At 41.0% G+C, this 14,111-nt stretch overlaps 1 protein-coding gene across 5 annotated transcripts in view; it reads left to right on the plus strand.

The window, feature by feature from the left end:
• The first annotated feature begins 1,259 nt into the window (after nucleotides 1-1,259).
• The window catches only part of KRAS (KRAS proto-oncogene, GTPase), a 40,375-nt gene continuing 27,523 nt past the window's right edge, over nucleotides 1,260-14,111 (plus strand). The window contains exons 1-2 of one of the 5 annotated variants that reach the window (XM_047787360.1): nucleotides 1,260-1,354; nucleotides 5,760-5,881. In XM_047787360.1, coding sequence (XP_047643316.1) covers nucleotides 5,771-5,881 — 111 coding nt within the window. In that variant the 5' untranslated portion in view covers nucleotides 1,260-1,354; nucleotides 5,760-5,770. Of the gene's footprint in view, nucleotides 1,368-1,672; nucleotides 1,895-3,226; nucleotides 3,815-5,759; nucleotides 5,882-14,111 lie in introns of those variants that run through there. The other 4 variants (XM_047787363.1, XM_047787361.1, XM_047787364.1 and 1 more) reach the window with 4 other exon arrangements.

The following is a 14,111-nucleotide window of genomic DNA, read 5'->3' on the forward strand; positions in this document are numbered from 1 at the left end:
TTTATGATGTGGATTAGAGGGACAGAACTGCAGTAGAGATTCAGATGGGTGGTCCTATTAGGTCTAGGTGCTGGTCTGCCAGGCCTCTGTCTTTAAAACTCTCCCAAACCTTTCTAGGTAGTATATCAACCTCTCAAACCTTTCTTGGTAGTTTATCAATGCAGACACTGGGCATACTAGCAGTTTTAATTGTTCCATTGTTTAATGTGTTAACTCCCTGAACGTTAACTTATTAATCTGTCTTCTAATTAATGTTTGAATGATTCTCTTCAGGTCTAGACTATTAAGGGCATTTCTATTTAAAAACATTCTGTCTCCTGCTTGTGCCATCAGGGGCAATAGGTACATCTGAGGTCGCCGTTTAGGGTGCCCGGTAATGGCTTAAGAAGGTTCATAAAGCGACAAAGATCAGACCCCCTCCCCTTAACAGTGATGAAAGGACGTGCTGCTTTGTTGGGACCCGGGGCTAGTACGTTCCTGGTCCCAGTGAGTGCAGAATGGTAATCTCCAAGGGGTGCTCGGACAGCCGGGGGCTGGGGAACTGGGGGCCCGGTCTCTCTCTAAGTCACCCACGTCGCCTCCCACTTTCGAATACTGCTTGTTTATTTACTTGCAGTAAATGATAGTGAATGAATGTGCCCAAGCGTAGGCCGACCCCAGGCGAGGTAGGATTTTCGCAGCTTCGCCGAGTGGACCCCACAGGGGCGCGGCAGGGGTCCCCGTGGCGTCTCCCGGGTGCGCGAGTCTTGAGTCCGCAGCTGCGGGCTATGAGCTGCGGCGGTAGCCCGGGGGCGGGCCCCGCGTGGGGCCACCAGCGCCCCCTCCCGCGCGCCCGCTCGCCCAGGCGCCGCCCAGATCTCCCCACAACCTCGCTCCGCCGGCCGCGCGCAGCCACCCAGCACCGCCCCTGCCGCCCGCTTCCTCAGCGGGCCGGGCCCCCGCCCCACCTCCGCCAGCCGGGTCCGTCCCCTCCCCAGCTGGGCCCCGCCTCCTCCCTCTCCCCGGCGGCACTCTCTCTACCCTCTTCCCACACCGCCCTCAGCCGCTCCCTCCCCGCACGCCCGTCTGGAGAGGAATCGAGCGCCGAGAGCATCGATAGTTCTGCCCTCTGCGGCCGCCTGGCCCCGAACTCATCGGTGCGCTCGGAGCTCGATTTCCCTAGGCGGCGGCGGCGGCGGCGGCGGCGGCGGCGGCGGAGGCACAGCAGCGGCGGCGGCGGTGGCGGCGGTGGCGGCGGCGGCGGCGGTGGCAGCGGCTCGGCCAGTACTCCCGGCCCCCGCCATTTCGGACTGGGAGCTAGCGCGGCGCAGGCACTGAAGGCGGCGGCGGGGGCCAGAGGCTCGGCGGCTCCCAGGTGCGGGAGAGAGGTACGGAGCGGACCACCCCTCCTGGCCCCTGCCGGGGTCCCGACCCTCCTCGCCGGCGCCGGGCGGGGCCGGCGGCGAGTGAATGAATTAGAGGTCCCGGGATAGACGGGGAGGGGGCTCGGGCGCGGGGCCCTGGCGGGCGGGCCGGCAGGGTGGGGGGGTCTGCAGGGGGAGGCGCGGGGACGCGGCGACGCGGGGAATGAGGAATGGGCGGTGCGGGGCTGAGGAGGGTGAGGCTGGAGGCGGCCGCTGCTGGTGCTGCTTCCTGGACGGGGAACCCCTTCCTTCCTCCTCCCCTAGAGCCGCGGCTGGAGGCGGCCGGGGAGAAACTCGCGGGCCGGGCGGGCTGCCCCTCGGGGCGGTCGGGTGCGGTGGAGGTTACTCCCGCTGCGCTCCGGCCTCCCCTCCCCCTCGTCGTCCTTCCCTCTCTGTCTCTCCCTTCGCTCCCGCACCTCTTCCTCCCTTCCCAGCACTCGGCTGCTTCGGTTACTGCCTTCTCTGCTGCATCTAGCATCTCTCGGACGGAGGTATAAACTTCTCCCTCGAGCGCAGACTGGATGGCTAGTGGCCCCTTTCCGTGTGTAGGGGGATATGGGAGTAAGAGGGGAGGTCACGTTTTGGAAGCGCAAAGAAAAGTGCTTAGAGACCACTGTTTGAGGTTATTGTGTTTGGAAAAATGCATCTGCAGCTGAGTTCCTGACTGCTCCCCTCCCCCATGTATGGGCTGTGACATTGCTGTGGCCACAAAGGAGGAGGTGGAGGTAGTGATGGTGGTGGAAGAACAGGTGGCCAACACCCTACAACGTAAAGCTTGTGACTTAGTGAAAACGAAAAAGTTAATCCCAGAAGGTCTATTTGCTTTGTCAAGTTAAAACACACGCAGAAAACCCGCAAAGCAGAAGCAGGGCTTTTTCTTTACTAGTGGAGTGTAGACAGCGATAGCTAAAATCGTACCTGAAGTTTAATTTGTCCGTTGTTGTCCTTTCCCCCATCTCTTCTGGATTACCTCATGCTTATAAATTTGATCCGCATCTCAGGAGTTATTACAGCCCTCCTAAACAGCACTCACAATTTTTTTTTTTAACAAGAGGAGTTAATTGTAGCAATCTGCCAGCTAACTGTCTGAAATACTTATAGGCATGTGCATGATAGTTGAAGTCCTAAACTAGCTTTCTCAAACCTTGACATGGTCAAAACAAGGAGTCAAGAACAGAAAGTTATTTTCTAATTTTTACACAATGTATGTTACATCTGTAATGGAAAAACATCATTGAAAAAGAAATTACAAAGGGAAAAAGTCTGTTCGCAATCATCATCTCAGAATCAACCCTCTGAGTGATGTCATTCTTAGGTGACTAAGGTCCAAAATGCTGACTTGAATATATAATAGACTATAGACATTAAGTATGGTAAATGTCAATACTGCTTACTTTGGGACTGTATCCATCCACGGCGTTCTTGGTTTTAGGAGATAGATGAAATGATAATTCAGTTTTATGACAGAAAAGAGTGGAAATTTTTTTTCTGAACAAAATTTTCAGTTCTGATCCCATTTCTCCCCAGTGCTAGCTTTTGTAGCTTTGGGTGATGGGGCTCCTTCTGGCCTATGGTCTTCGGTACAACTCCATGGGAACCCGGTTGTCTCTAGTGGATTTATGTATGTATGTATGCATGTATTCACTTATTTATTTATTGTCTTTTTAGGGCCGCACCCATGGTGTATGGAACTTACCAGGCTAAGGATCAAATTGGAGCTGCAGCTGCTGACTTACTCCACAGCCACAGCAATGCCAGATCCAAGCCATGTATGTGACCTATACCACAACTCACGACAACGCCGGATCCTTAACCCACTGAGTGAGGCCAGAGATCAGACCTACATCCTCATGGATACTAGTTAGATTCTTAACCAGCTAAGCCACAACAGAACTCCTCTAGTGGATTTAAATGTTGCTTGATTTTTAAAATCCAAGCAAAGATTCTTTTTAGAAATAACCACTGCATGAAGAAGTGACAGAAGGTGTGTGTGTCTTTCAGAAATCACACATGTATGTACAGCTAAGCGCTAATCCAAGTATTTGCCTGCTGTCTCTCCTAGGCTAGCAAACTTATTGGTTGTAAGGACTTGGACCCCTTTACACTTTTAAAAATTATTGAAGGATCCCAGTGTGAAATATGTCAGTATTTACCATAATAGAAATTAAAATTGAGAATTAAAGAAATATTAATTCATTTTTTTAAAAAGGAAATAACAAGCCTATTACTTGATAACATAAATAGAATTTCTTATGAAAAATAACTTTTCCAAAACACAAAAATTAAAAGAGTGGCATTGTTTCACACTTTTCCAAATCTCTCTAATTATATGGCTTAATAGAAGACATCTGGATCCTCATAGCTGCTTCTGTATACGGTCCGTGGTGATCACACGTCTTGAAAATTCTCCGGTACGCTTGTGAAAGATTAAGAGTGGAAAGGGTAAATCACATCATAGCATTATTAGGAAACCAGTTTTTGACCTCTTGGACCCTCCCCCGAAGTTTTAGGAACCCTAATGGGTTCCTGGACCACATTTTGAAAACTGCTGTTCTAGGCTATCCTTGCTTATGGAGGTGGGGTGGGGTGAGGTAGGCAGGGAGCTAGAGGATACATTTTGGTGTGATTATCCTCACCTATCCCATTTGCTGTGGCCAATATTTGGAATAAAATGGGGGAGCAAACAGGATATGATACATGTTTGTAATGGCCCTAGTCAAGGCTAGGTGGCACAGAGCAGGCTAGGGTGCCACTAATGTAATACAACAGTTGTTTGGCCTGTCTCTTTGTGAGTGGGTTCAAGAAGAGGGTGAGGAGGTGTTTAATATGTTATCATGTGGAAAACCATGTAACTTTTTTGAGGGTAGAGGGTGGAGTGCATATTTGGATAATTCTTGGTCTTCAGTAAATTGGATGCTGCCTTTGTATCTAGTGCTTATATACAACATCTGTACATTCATTAATTTAGAACCAGCTTATGCTGTATTAATTATTGTGCATCGACTTCCATTCTCTCCACAATTCACTACTTGTTTGTAATAGTACCATGTAGTTATTGAGTGATAGGAGATTAAAGTAAATAAGTAAATAAGTTCATTTTTATCTCAAAAAGTTTGAAATAGCTGACTAAAAGAATACTTTCTGTCTTGCATTGTTAACCTTACAAGTTGGCAATATTTATTGCTACTGTTGGGAGATGATGGATGAGAAGCGGAGAATTAAAGTCATGTGCATTACTGAGAGATATTCACTTATATCTTTTAAAAATTCTTTCATTAAAAGCAGTACTTGCCTTTAATATTATACAATTACATTTTTGTGCAAAGTTCTATTTTTCAGCACTAATACAGAATTATATATGTGATCGATGATCATATCATCTGTACTGAATAGTTAGTTCAAAATTCTCAAAGTTCTTTTAGTTTTTGCACCGTTCTTTTCCCCAGCAGATACTTTACAGATTAAAATGTCACCAAATATTGTCCTTATCTGCTTTGGCGTCTCAGTTTTTAGTTTCCCAGCGCACCATCCAGCTTTGACAGTCCTCTCCCCGCCCCATTCAGATTCTTGCTAACTCTTCAAGAGAACTTTGATGATGCTTTCAAAAAAGTTTTCTGTAGCTCTTGACTCCAGCAGAGACACTCAGCATATCCACTTGTAACTCTCGGGGCCCAAGTCAATGAGGATTACTGTGGCTAAAGTAGCCAAATTTTGTGTGGGTGTGTTCACAGGATATAGCGCAGCTTGCTCCTCACTTGTTCTGAGTGAAGTCATGGCCCACTCCTTTGGGAGCCATTAGCTGCTGCAGATCAGCAGATTGGCTCTTCAGATAGAGCAACCCGTCGTGGCACAGTGGTTAACGAATCCGACTAGGAACCATGAGGTTGTGGGTTCGGTCCCTGACCTTGCTCAGTGGGTTAAGGATCTGGCGTTGCCATGAGCTGTGGTGTAGGCCACAGACATGGCTTGGATCCCACATTGCTATGGCTCTGGTGTAGGCCGGCGGCTACAGCTCTGATTAGACCCCTAGCCTGGGAATGGCTCTAGAAAAGGCAAAAACAAACAAACAAAAAAACAAAAACAGAGCAACCTGAATCTAAGGTAAAAGAACTGTGTACTCTGAAAGCATTTTTCTCAAATGCTGATGGGGGCATTCATAAATGAAGTACAGTTCAATATAGTGCACATCTGTGGTCAACGGGCGTTTTCATCACTAAACTTTGTGAGGTATTTTGAAACAATTTTTCATATACAGGTCAATTTGTGTTAAGAGGGCTTGATAGCGTTTGGGTTATATTAACCTCATATGTGGCACATGTTCTAATTTAGTCACATTTTCATTATTTTTATTATAAGGCCTGCTGAAAATGACTGAATATAAACTTGTGGTAGTTGGAGCTGGTGGCGTAGGCAAGAGTGCCTTGACGATACAGCTAATTCAGAATCACTTTGTGGATGAATATGATCCTACGATAGAGGTAAATCTTGTTTTACTGTTACGCATATTGACTTGTGCAGGCCCATCCTTTGGGTACAAAAAAGGTTTCTCTGGTCATTTTCTAAAACTACGCATAACAAGACAGTTATTCTGATAATACCTAAGTTATCTGCAATGCACTTGGGTTTCAAGGCTTTACTCTGATGTTATATGTAACCACAGACATGGAGAGCCCAGCGTTGAGTCTTCAGTCTTCTCTGGGGAGAATAATACCATCTGCATTGTTCACTCTGAGCTAGTATATGTGCATTTTGATTGAAAGTGTACTTGTGAGTTTAGCAGAGGGTGAAAATGTGAACTTACATCCTATTTGTAAAAAGAGGCATATCTAACAGTTATTTTCCTAAAAACGTGGCTATTGTCTATAGGGGGTTTTGGTGTTTTGGGGGTATATTTTGATGTCACATGTTGAGTTGATGGGTACTGGTAAAGTGGAATCATTTGATGATGGAATTAAAAACACTTAATTAGTAGTATTTTCAAGTTTTCTCTTCACATTGAAGTACTGGAGAACCTGTGTGTTTTAGAAAAGCTAATTCTTTTATGTATGTGTATGTTGGGCGATGTATAAGGGTAGGTACCACACTAGTCCTTACCTTTCCTGTGCAGTCCTTTTTCAATGTACTGAAGGAAATATTAGAATTGTTTTTATTACAAATCAATTACTGTAATTTTCAGGCTTTTTCAGTTTCATGAGAATGTACCAAAAGCAAGGCCAACAGCATAATGATAGAATAAAGGCCTGGCAGAGATCTTGAGAGGTCAAATGATCTCAAGCAGATAGGGATTTATTTAATCCTAGAGACCTGCAAGGAGGGAACGGCACCTAACTGTGTTAACTAATTTCTGAAATGTAATTAGCATATTTTATGCGTAATGTGAATCTTCCTGTTAAGTTTAACATAGCATCAGTTTGTCTTTGAAATAGATTTATGTTGTTAAATTATTTCCTAAAACTTCTTTACCCCAGGTTAAGTAATCCTAATTAATCTCTTACTTTTTATTCTAGATCTGATATACCAGTTTTTTAAATAAGCTCTGAAAAGTGTCCCAGAATTTTCTCTGAGTCTCAAGCTACAGATTGTAGAACAGGTCAGAATGCCCTATTAGGATGTTGTATAAAGTCTTCAAGAAACACCTTGACCACACTGAGGTAGATTCAAAGGGCATGGTTAGCCTTTTAAGACGTTTATGCAGGGTAGAACTTTGAGGATTGATGAGATAACTGCTCATAAGGAAACGTCAAATATTTTTGGTACTGCAGGGGAAAAAAATGGAAAATAACCCGTATTTGCAAAGATCTGATTTAAACATAGAAACAGCTTTTATTTGGCTTCCAGGTTTAATAATTTGCAGTAGTAAATGGAAAGTCTAACTAAGTGGACCACATATGTAATAGTCTCTATATTTCTTCTTGGCAAGTCACTTCAGTGCTGATGGTTTTGTTTTTTTCCTTTGAGGAAGATTAAATAGTTCACCTATTTCTTGTCTTTTCTTCTTTTTTTTTTTTTTGGCATTTCTAGGGCCACACCTGCAGCATATGGAGGTTCCCAGGCTAGGGGTCTAATCAGAGGTGTAGCCGCCAGCCTAAGCCACAGCCACCACAACTCGGGATCCAAGCCACGTCTGCAACGTACACCTCAGCTCATGGCAACACCGGATCCTTAACCCACTGAGCCACGCCAGGCCAGGGATCGAACCCACAACCTCATGGTTCCTAGTCGGGTTCGTTAACCACTGCGCCACAACAGGAACTCCTATTTCTAAAGCCAAGGTTACTAGGCATACTCCACCATTTAAAATGGAGGTAAAAGGAAGTTGTAATGGAATTCAAGTTAAGCATGGAAGTTTTCCTAGAATTCTGGCATATGATTTTAGCAGAAGTGCCCCCCATCTTCTGAGGAATTCCTTTATACTCTGTTTCTTATCTGAGGTCAAGAATGACATATAATAATGTGTTAAGAAACCTTTTGGTCAAAATTGTTAAAATGCAATATAAATCTTAAAAAATTTAAGCTAAAAGTCAATCCTTTATTTGGGGGGAAGGTCGAAAAAGTTTATAAACTCAAACCCATTAACTCTAGTTATGATTTCTGCCAAATCAGAAGACTGACCTGGGGAAGCATTGATTATCTGTGAACTTTGAAACTGACGTTCCCTCACTAGTGTAGCCATCTGAGAAAAGGTATCAGAGGTTGTTTCTTATCTCCCAAGTTACAGTGAGTCTCTGAGAGAACTGACCCATTAAATTCTTGGTATAGTTCAACTAGAAGAAAGGCAAGAGAATGCAGTAGTTTATTTTAATAAATAAAACAAAAATATTGGCATGACGTTTTTGTAAAAGAAAGGATGGGTGCTATCACTACTGCTGTAAGGTTTTGATTGTGAATAGTGTAGGTCAGAGAGAAAATGAGAGAGGTTGTAGACTTTGCACATTTGGAATTCTCATCAGTTTTCCTGCATTAAAACAAATGGAAAGAAATTTAGAAAAAAATTTAAATTAAGTAATACTGTTTTTTCTAGTGATTTAGGATTGCAGAGACTTATACTGTGAGACAGGTAAGGAAGATGGTTATTGTTTCTTTCATTTAGGTTAAAAATGATCTCTAAGAGGTTGTAGCTTGTCTTAGGATGCTTCGCTGGTAAGTGGTGGAATTTTAAATATTCTGAGACCAAGTTAAGTGGGGTTTCCACTGCCCTTGTATAGCTTTATAAAAATGAAAAATTAGCCTTAAGAAAATATTTAATATTAGAGGCTGATTCAGATTTACCAATATATCAAAATTTGAACTTCGCATACTGTCTAATGGCAGAGTTATGACATAGATTTAGATGCATAGATGGAGCATGTTTGTATTTTCACATGATAATCACCTTTACTTCTATTCTGAAAAGATTTTACCTTTATCTTTTATGAAACCTATCAAAGAATTCCAAGAGATAATGAAATACCTTGTTAGTGGTACATGGTAACTAAAAACTCAAAGCAGTCTCATAGTAAATGATTTTACCATTTGGAGATCACTTGTTATTATAAAAATATGTTCTCTGAAATGTGTTTTCTAAAGTAAAATTTGGGGGAAGCAGGAAAATCTTGTCTTAAAAAAATTAAAGTAGAAATCAGAATGATCAGTTGGTCACTTAGCAAACATATAACAGTTATCTATTGGATATAATATAAAAATAGATATTGAAAAATATTTTTCCCAGGCTCCAATTCCTTGACATCTGCATAGTTCTGTTAATGTGACACTTATAATTCAGTCCAAACATTAAGCCTGTCTTAGATGAAACAGTTTTCTACTCAGTAAGGAAAAGTGGATTCATAATTGGATTGATTTGTTCCATCTTTAGTGCTCTTTGCTGTGGAGTGTTTATTCACCAAGATCTATCAGTTTCTCTGTAAAAAAAACTTTTCCATGTTAATTATGGAATGTACTTGCTGATTAAAGTATTAAATTATAGAGAGAAAATTTGTAATATTAAACCAGTATTGAAGAATGGTGTATGAAAAGTACCATTTAATGTTGTAAGCTGCTATTTTTCTGCCTTTTTTTTTTTTTTTTTTCATATGTGTATCAGTAGTTACTAATGAGGGATGAGTGGTGACTTTGCGCCTCAGGGGACATCTGGCAATAATCTGGAGGTATTTTTGATTGTTACAACTTGAGGGTGACTTCTCCTGGCGTTTCTAGTGAGAGAGGCCAGGGAGTCTATTAAACTTCCTGCAGTGCACAGGAGAAGCCCTCACAACAAATGACATGGCCCAATGTGTCAGTGATGGTGAGGTTGAGATGCTCTTGTGTATTACGTACAGCCTTAAACATCCCATAAATTCTGAAATTCAAGTCCCTGAATATAGTTTATGTTGTATTTTTTAACATAGTATAGATTTAAACTTTACATTTTTCTAAACTAACATGTTATATTAGCTTACTCTACTGTTTTACTGAAACATTCTGTTTTTAAAATAAGAATGCATTTCTCTTCAAGGCTGTATGGTCAGCTCTTCCCCCTCTTTCAAGGGAGTGCCCTCTACTGGTCAACTTATTTGCTTTTATAATAAAAAAAATGGAATCCTAAGTTTGGATATTTTTCCTGTTTAAACTGTGGGTATAATCAATTTATAAATAAATAAATTTTATTTAAGTCTTACTTTATATAATTAGTGTTATAACAAGCTAAAGTATTCTTTTGCTCTGCTAATATTAAGATTACTCCATGAACTAGTTAGGCCTAACTAATTAAATACATGGGTGAATATTTTTAACTAAGAAAGGAAATGTGGCAGTGTAGGAGAAAATAGAGTTTGCCCTTGTTAACATTGATTGAGGTTACTTTGAGGGAATAAAACATGGCATTGTGGCTCTCTGAATTTCTTTCTTTATTTTGCTTTTTTGTAGCATATGGAGCTTCCCAGGCTAGGGGTCCAGTCGGAGCTACAGCTGCTGGCCTACACCACCGCCACAGCAACATCAGATCCAAGCCAAGTTTGCAGTCTACACCACAGCGCACAGAAACTCCAGATCCTTATTAACCCACCGAGCGAGGCCAGGGACCCAACCTGCACCCTCATAGGTCCTAGTTGGATTCATTTCCACTGTGCCACAATGGGAACTCCTGAATTTCTTTTCAGGCACACAAGGAGGTACCTTACAGAGTTCAAAGCTTAGTGATGTGTTACATAGGGTGTTAGGAAGAACCTATTCAAAAGTGGCAAATTGTGAAAGTTCACATTATAAATGTTTATAGGACTATAAATAGTTGAGAGTACCTGATTTTTAGAATAAACTAATATAAAATTTAGTCACTGTATTTAGGTTAATTTAAGAGTAAGTGTTAATCATAACTTATTGAGACTTGAACATTAAAAATTATTGGATATGTTTTATTCTAATTTGGGTTTTTATGAATATAAAGCTTTAAAAGCATAGAAATGAAAGAAAAAAAACTTATCTGTTGTTTGACATCTCTTAAGATTCTGGTTTTAGCAATGCAACTATTTCCTTAATTCCATAAATGTTATTCAGTGCCAGGTCTGTACCATGCAGCCTTCCTAGGGTCTAGACATACTTTGAGGAGTAAAAGGGACCAGATCCTTGCCTTCACTGAGCTTATTTTAGATGTATTTGGCAGAGCACTGTTTCTAGATAGTGATCCTAATTATATATAACTTAACTTAGAGGCTTTATGCTTTCGGAAGGCAGTAGATTTCTTATAGCTCTTAATTATATTGTCTCATGTACCTAGGTTTATGGAAAGTTACATTATTGTGGTCTTTAAAAAAATAAAACTAGAAGTGGGTAGTAAAAATAAAATATTTGAGGAGATTAAGTAGGGATATATTGCTTACCTTAGGTAATTTTTGAACTTTTTTATTTTGAAAAATTTTAAACTATGGAAAAGTAATAAAAATAGTATGAAGAAAACCTCTTATCTTTAGATTACATGTGCTTGCTGTCGAACTTGAATTCATATTATTTATTTTTTGCAGAACTTGTTGAGAATAAGTTGCATATTGTTCTCTAAACACAGGGGTCTGTAAACTGGCCTGCTTGCTGACCACATACAGCCTTTGTTTTTGTAAAGTTTCCTTCAAGCACTGTTGTGCTTGAGTGTTTACATGTTGTCTCTGGCTGCCTTTGCACTGCAGTGGGAGAGTTCAGGGGTTGCAACATAGACCAATTACTGTCTAATCCTTTACAGAACAGGTTTTGCTCACCCTGTTCTAACAGCAAGAATAATTCTTTGAGTAACTACAGTGCAATGGCAAAATTTAGGAAATTCAACATTGATGTAATAGTTTATCTAATATATATTCCATATTGAAATTTTATCAGTTTCCAGAATATGCTTTTAGCATTTTAGCGGGTTTTTTTTTTCCCAATCCCAGGATCAAAAATCACTTTTCATGTCTCACAATCTAGAACAGTTTCTTAGTTTTTCTTAGTCATTCATGACAGTGTCGCTTTTTGAAGAATTCAGGCCAGTTTTATAAAATGTCTTCTCATTTAGTTTTGTCTGACTGTTTTGTCATGGTCAGATTCAGATTAAACATTTTTGATAGAAATGCCATGTAAGTGATGTTATGCCCTCCTTGGTGTATCACATCAGGAGGCGTAAGATGCTGGCTTGTCCCATTATTGATGATGTTATGTTAACATTGATTATTCGGTTAAGGTCATATCTATCCATTTTCTCTCTATAAAGGTATCTCTAGTTCATTCATAACTAATATGTACTCTGTGGGGAGATACTTTGAGACTGTAAATACCCTGTTCTCCAACATATTTGCACCCAGTGGGATGTAGTATCTACTGGTAATTCTCAGCAGGATGAACTACTACCGTAGTGTTTGGAAAGTGGTAGGTAATCTAACTCTGGTGTTACTTCTACATTTATTGGTTGACATCTGCCATAAATAAGGTTTCTCTCTTTTCTCTTCCCTCCCCTTATTTATTTGGTTTGTCTTATTTGTATCAGTATGAACTCATGGATTCTTTTTCTGTTGAGTGTGTTGAAGTCTATTCCTGTAATTACTCATTTTGATGCTCAAATTTATTTTGATATGGCCAGTGGAATCCCTTTCACTGGCCCCTGAATCTTTTGACATGTCCCCATCAGTTTTGGGGCTCTTCCTTTCTTTCTGGCACAGTGTGTTCCAGGTTCACCTCCTCTTTCCCCATCCTTACCCTCCATTCATCCATTTGTCCAAAGAACCCTAATTCCTTTTACTAGGAAATGGTGTTTAGAATTAAGACCTGGATGTTAGGTGTGTTTGTTGCTCCTGGGGTGTCACTGCTTCTGGATCATTTTTAACAGAGCCAAGAAATAGATTTCATTTAAAAATCATGAGTTCCGAGTTCCCGTTGTGTTAAGAACCCGATTACTATCCATGAGGATGCAGGTTTGATCCCTGGCCATGCTCTGTGGGTTAGAATCTGGCCTGGCCACAAGCTGCAGCATAGGTCACAGATGCAGCTTGGCATTGCTATGGCCATGGTGTAGGCTGGCAGTGATTCAGCCTCTGGCCCAGGAACTTCCGCCACAGGTGCTGCCATAGAAAGAAAAAAATAAAAAATAAAAATCATGAGTTCATTCTTCCTCCCCTTCTTCCCATGCCTTTTTTTCTCCCATGATGAGAACACTAGTGCTGCCTTGTGTGAGTTTTAATGTTAAAGATTAGACAACTATTGGAATTCCCATCGGAAACGAATCTGACTAGGAACCATGAGGTTGCAGGTTCGATCCCTGGCCTCGCTCAGTGGGTTGAGGATCTGGCGTTGCCGTGAGCTGTGGTGTAGGTCACAGACGCGGCTTGGATCTGGTGTTGCTGCGGCTGTGGTGTAGGCCAGCAGCTGTAGCTCCACTTAGACCCCTAGCCTGGGAACGTCCGTATGCTGAGGGTGCAGCCCTAAAAGGACAAAAGAAAAAAAAAAAAATTAGACAACTATTGAAACAAAAATGATAACATCAGTCAACATAGACTGAATAATTTAACATTAGGTTAGGTTAGGTCATTTGTAGAATTGGGATTAAATAGTTTTCTCCACTGAGAAAAGTAGGAACCCTTTTCATTTTCCAAGTATTTTTTAAAACATTGAAGAAAACATTTAAGAAAAGATTGAGCTCTTTGGCTATGTGAAAATTAAGACATCTTTAACAAAAATACAAGACAGATGGAAACCTGGGAAAAGCTCTTCTGTATCTGAGTTAGAAAAAAGAAAACATCCAAATAGAAAAAAAAAAAAATAGAGGCTAAGTATATAAATAGCCAACTTATCCCCCCACCCACACACAAAGTAATGTTGAAACATATTAAAAGACAATTAATATAGAAATGCAAGTTCAAAAATAACATTTTTAATTTTAATTTTTGCCAAGAAAGGCCTGAAAAGGTTTGGAAAAATGTGTACTCTTTATGCTATAGTGGCAGTATATATTCTTACAAACTTTCTGGGGGTCATCAGTTTGGCAGTATGTATCAAAATGAAACTACATGCCCTTTGACCAAGTAATTCCATTTACAGAAATTTATCTGAAAGATTCAATTAGATAAATGTTTAAGATGTATATACCCAGGAGTGTTTATTGCTTGTTTATAATTTTTAAAGGTGGAAATAATCTACACATCTACCAGTAGGGAATGGCTAAAGTAAGGTATGGTATATTTATACATATTATATAGTTGTCAAAAAGGATTAGGAAGA

The sequence above is a fragment of the Phacochoerus africanus genome, chromosome 7, assembly GCF_016906955.1.
Source record: "Phacochoerus africanus isolate WHEZ1 chromosome 7, ROS_Pafr_v1, whole genome shotgun sequence".
In the NCBI taxonomy this organism is placed as follows: domain Eukaryota; kingdom Metazoa; phylum Chordata; class Mammalia; order Artiodactyla; family Suidae; genus Phacochoerus; species Phacochoerus africanus.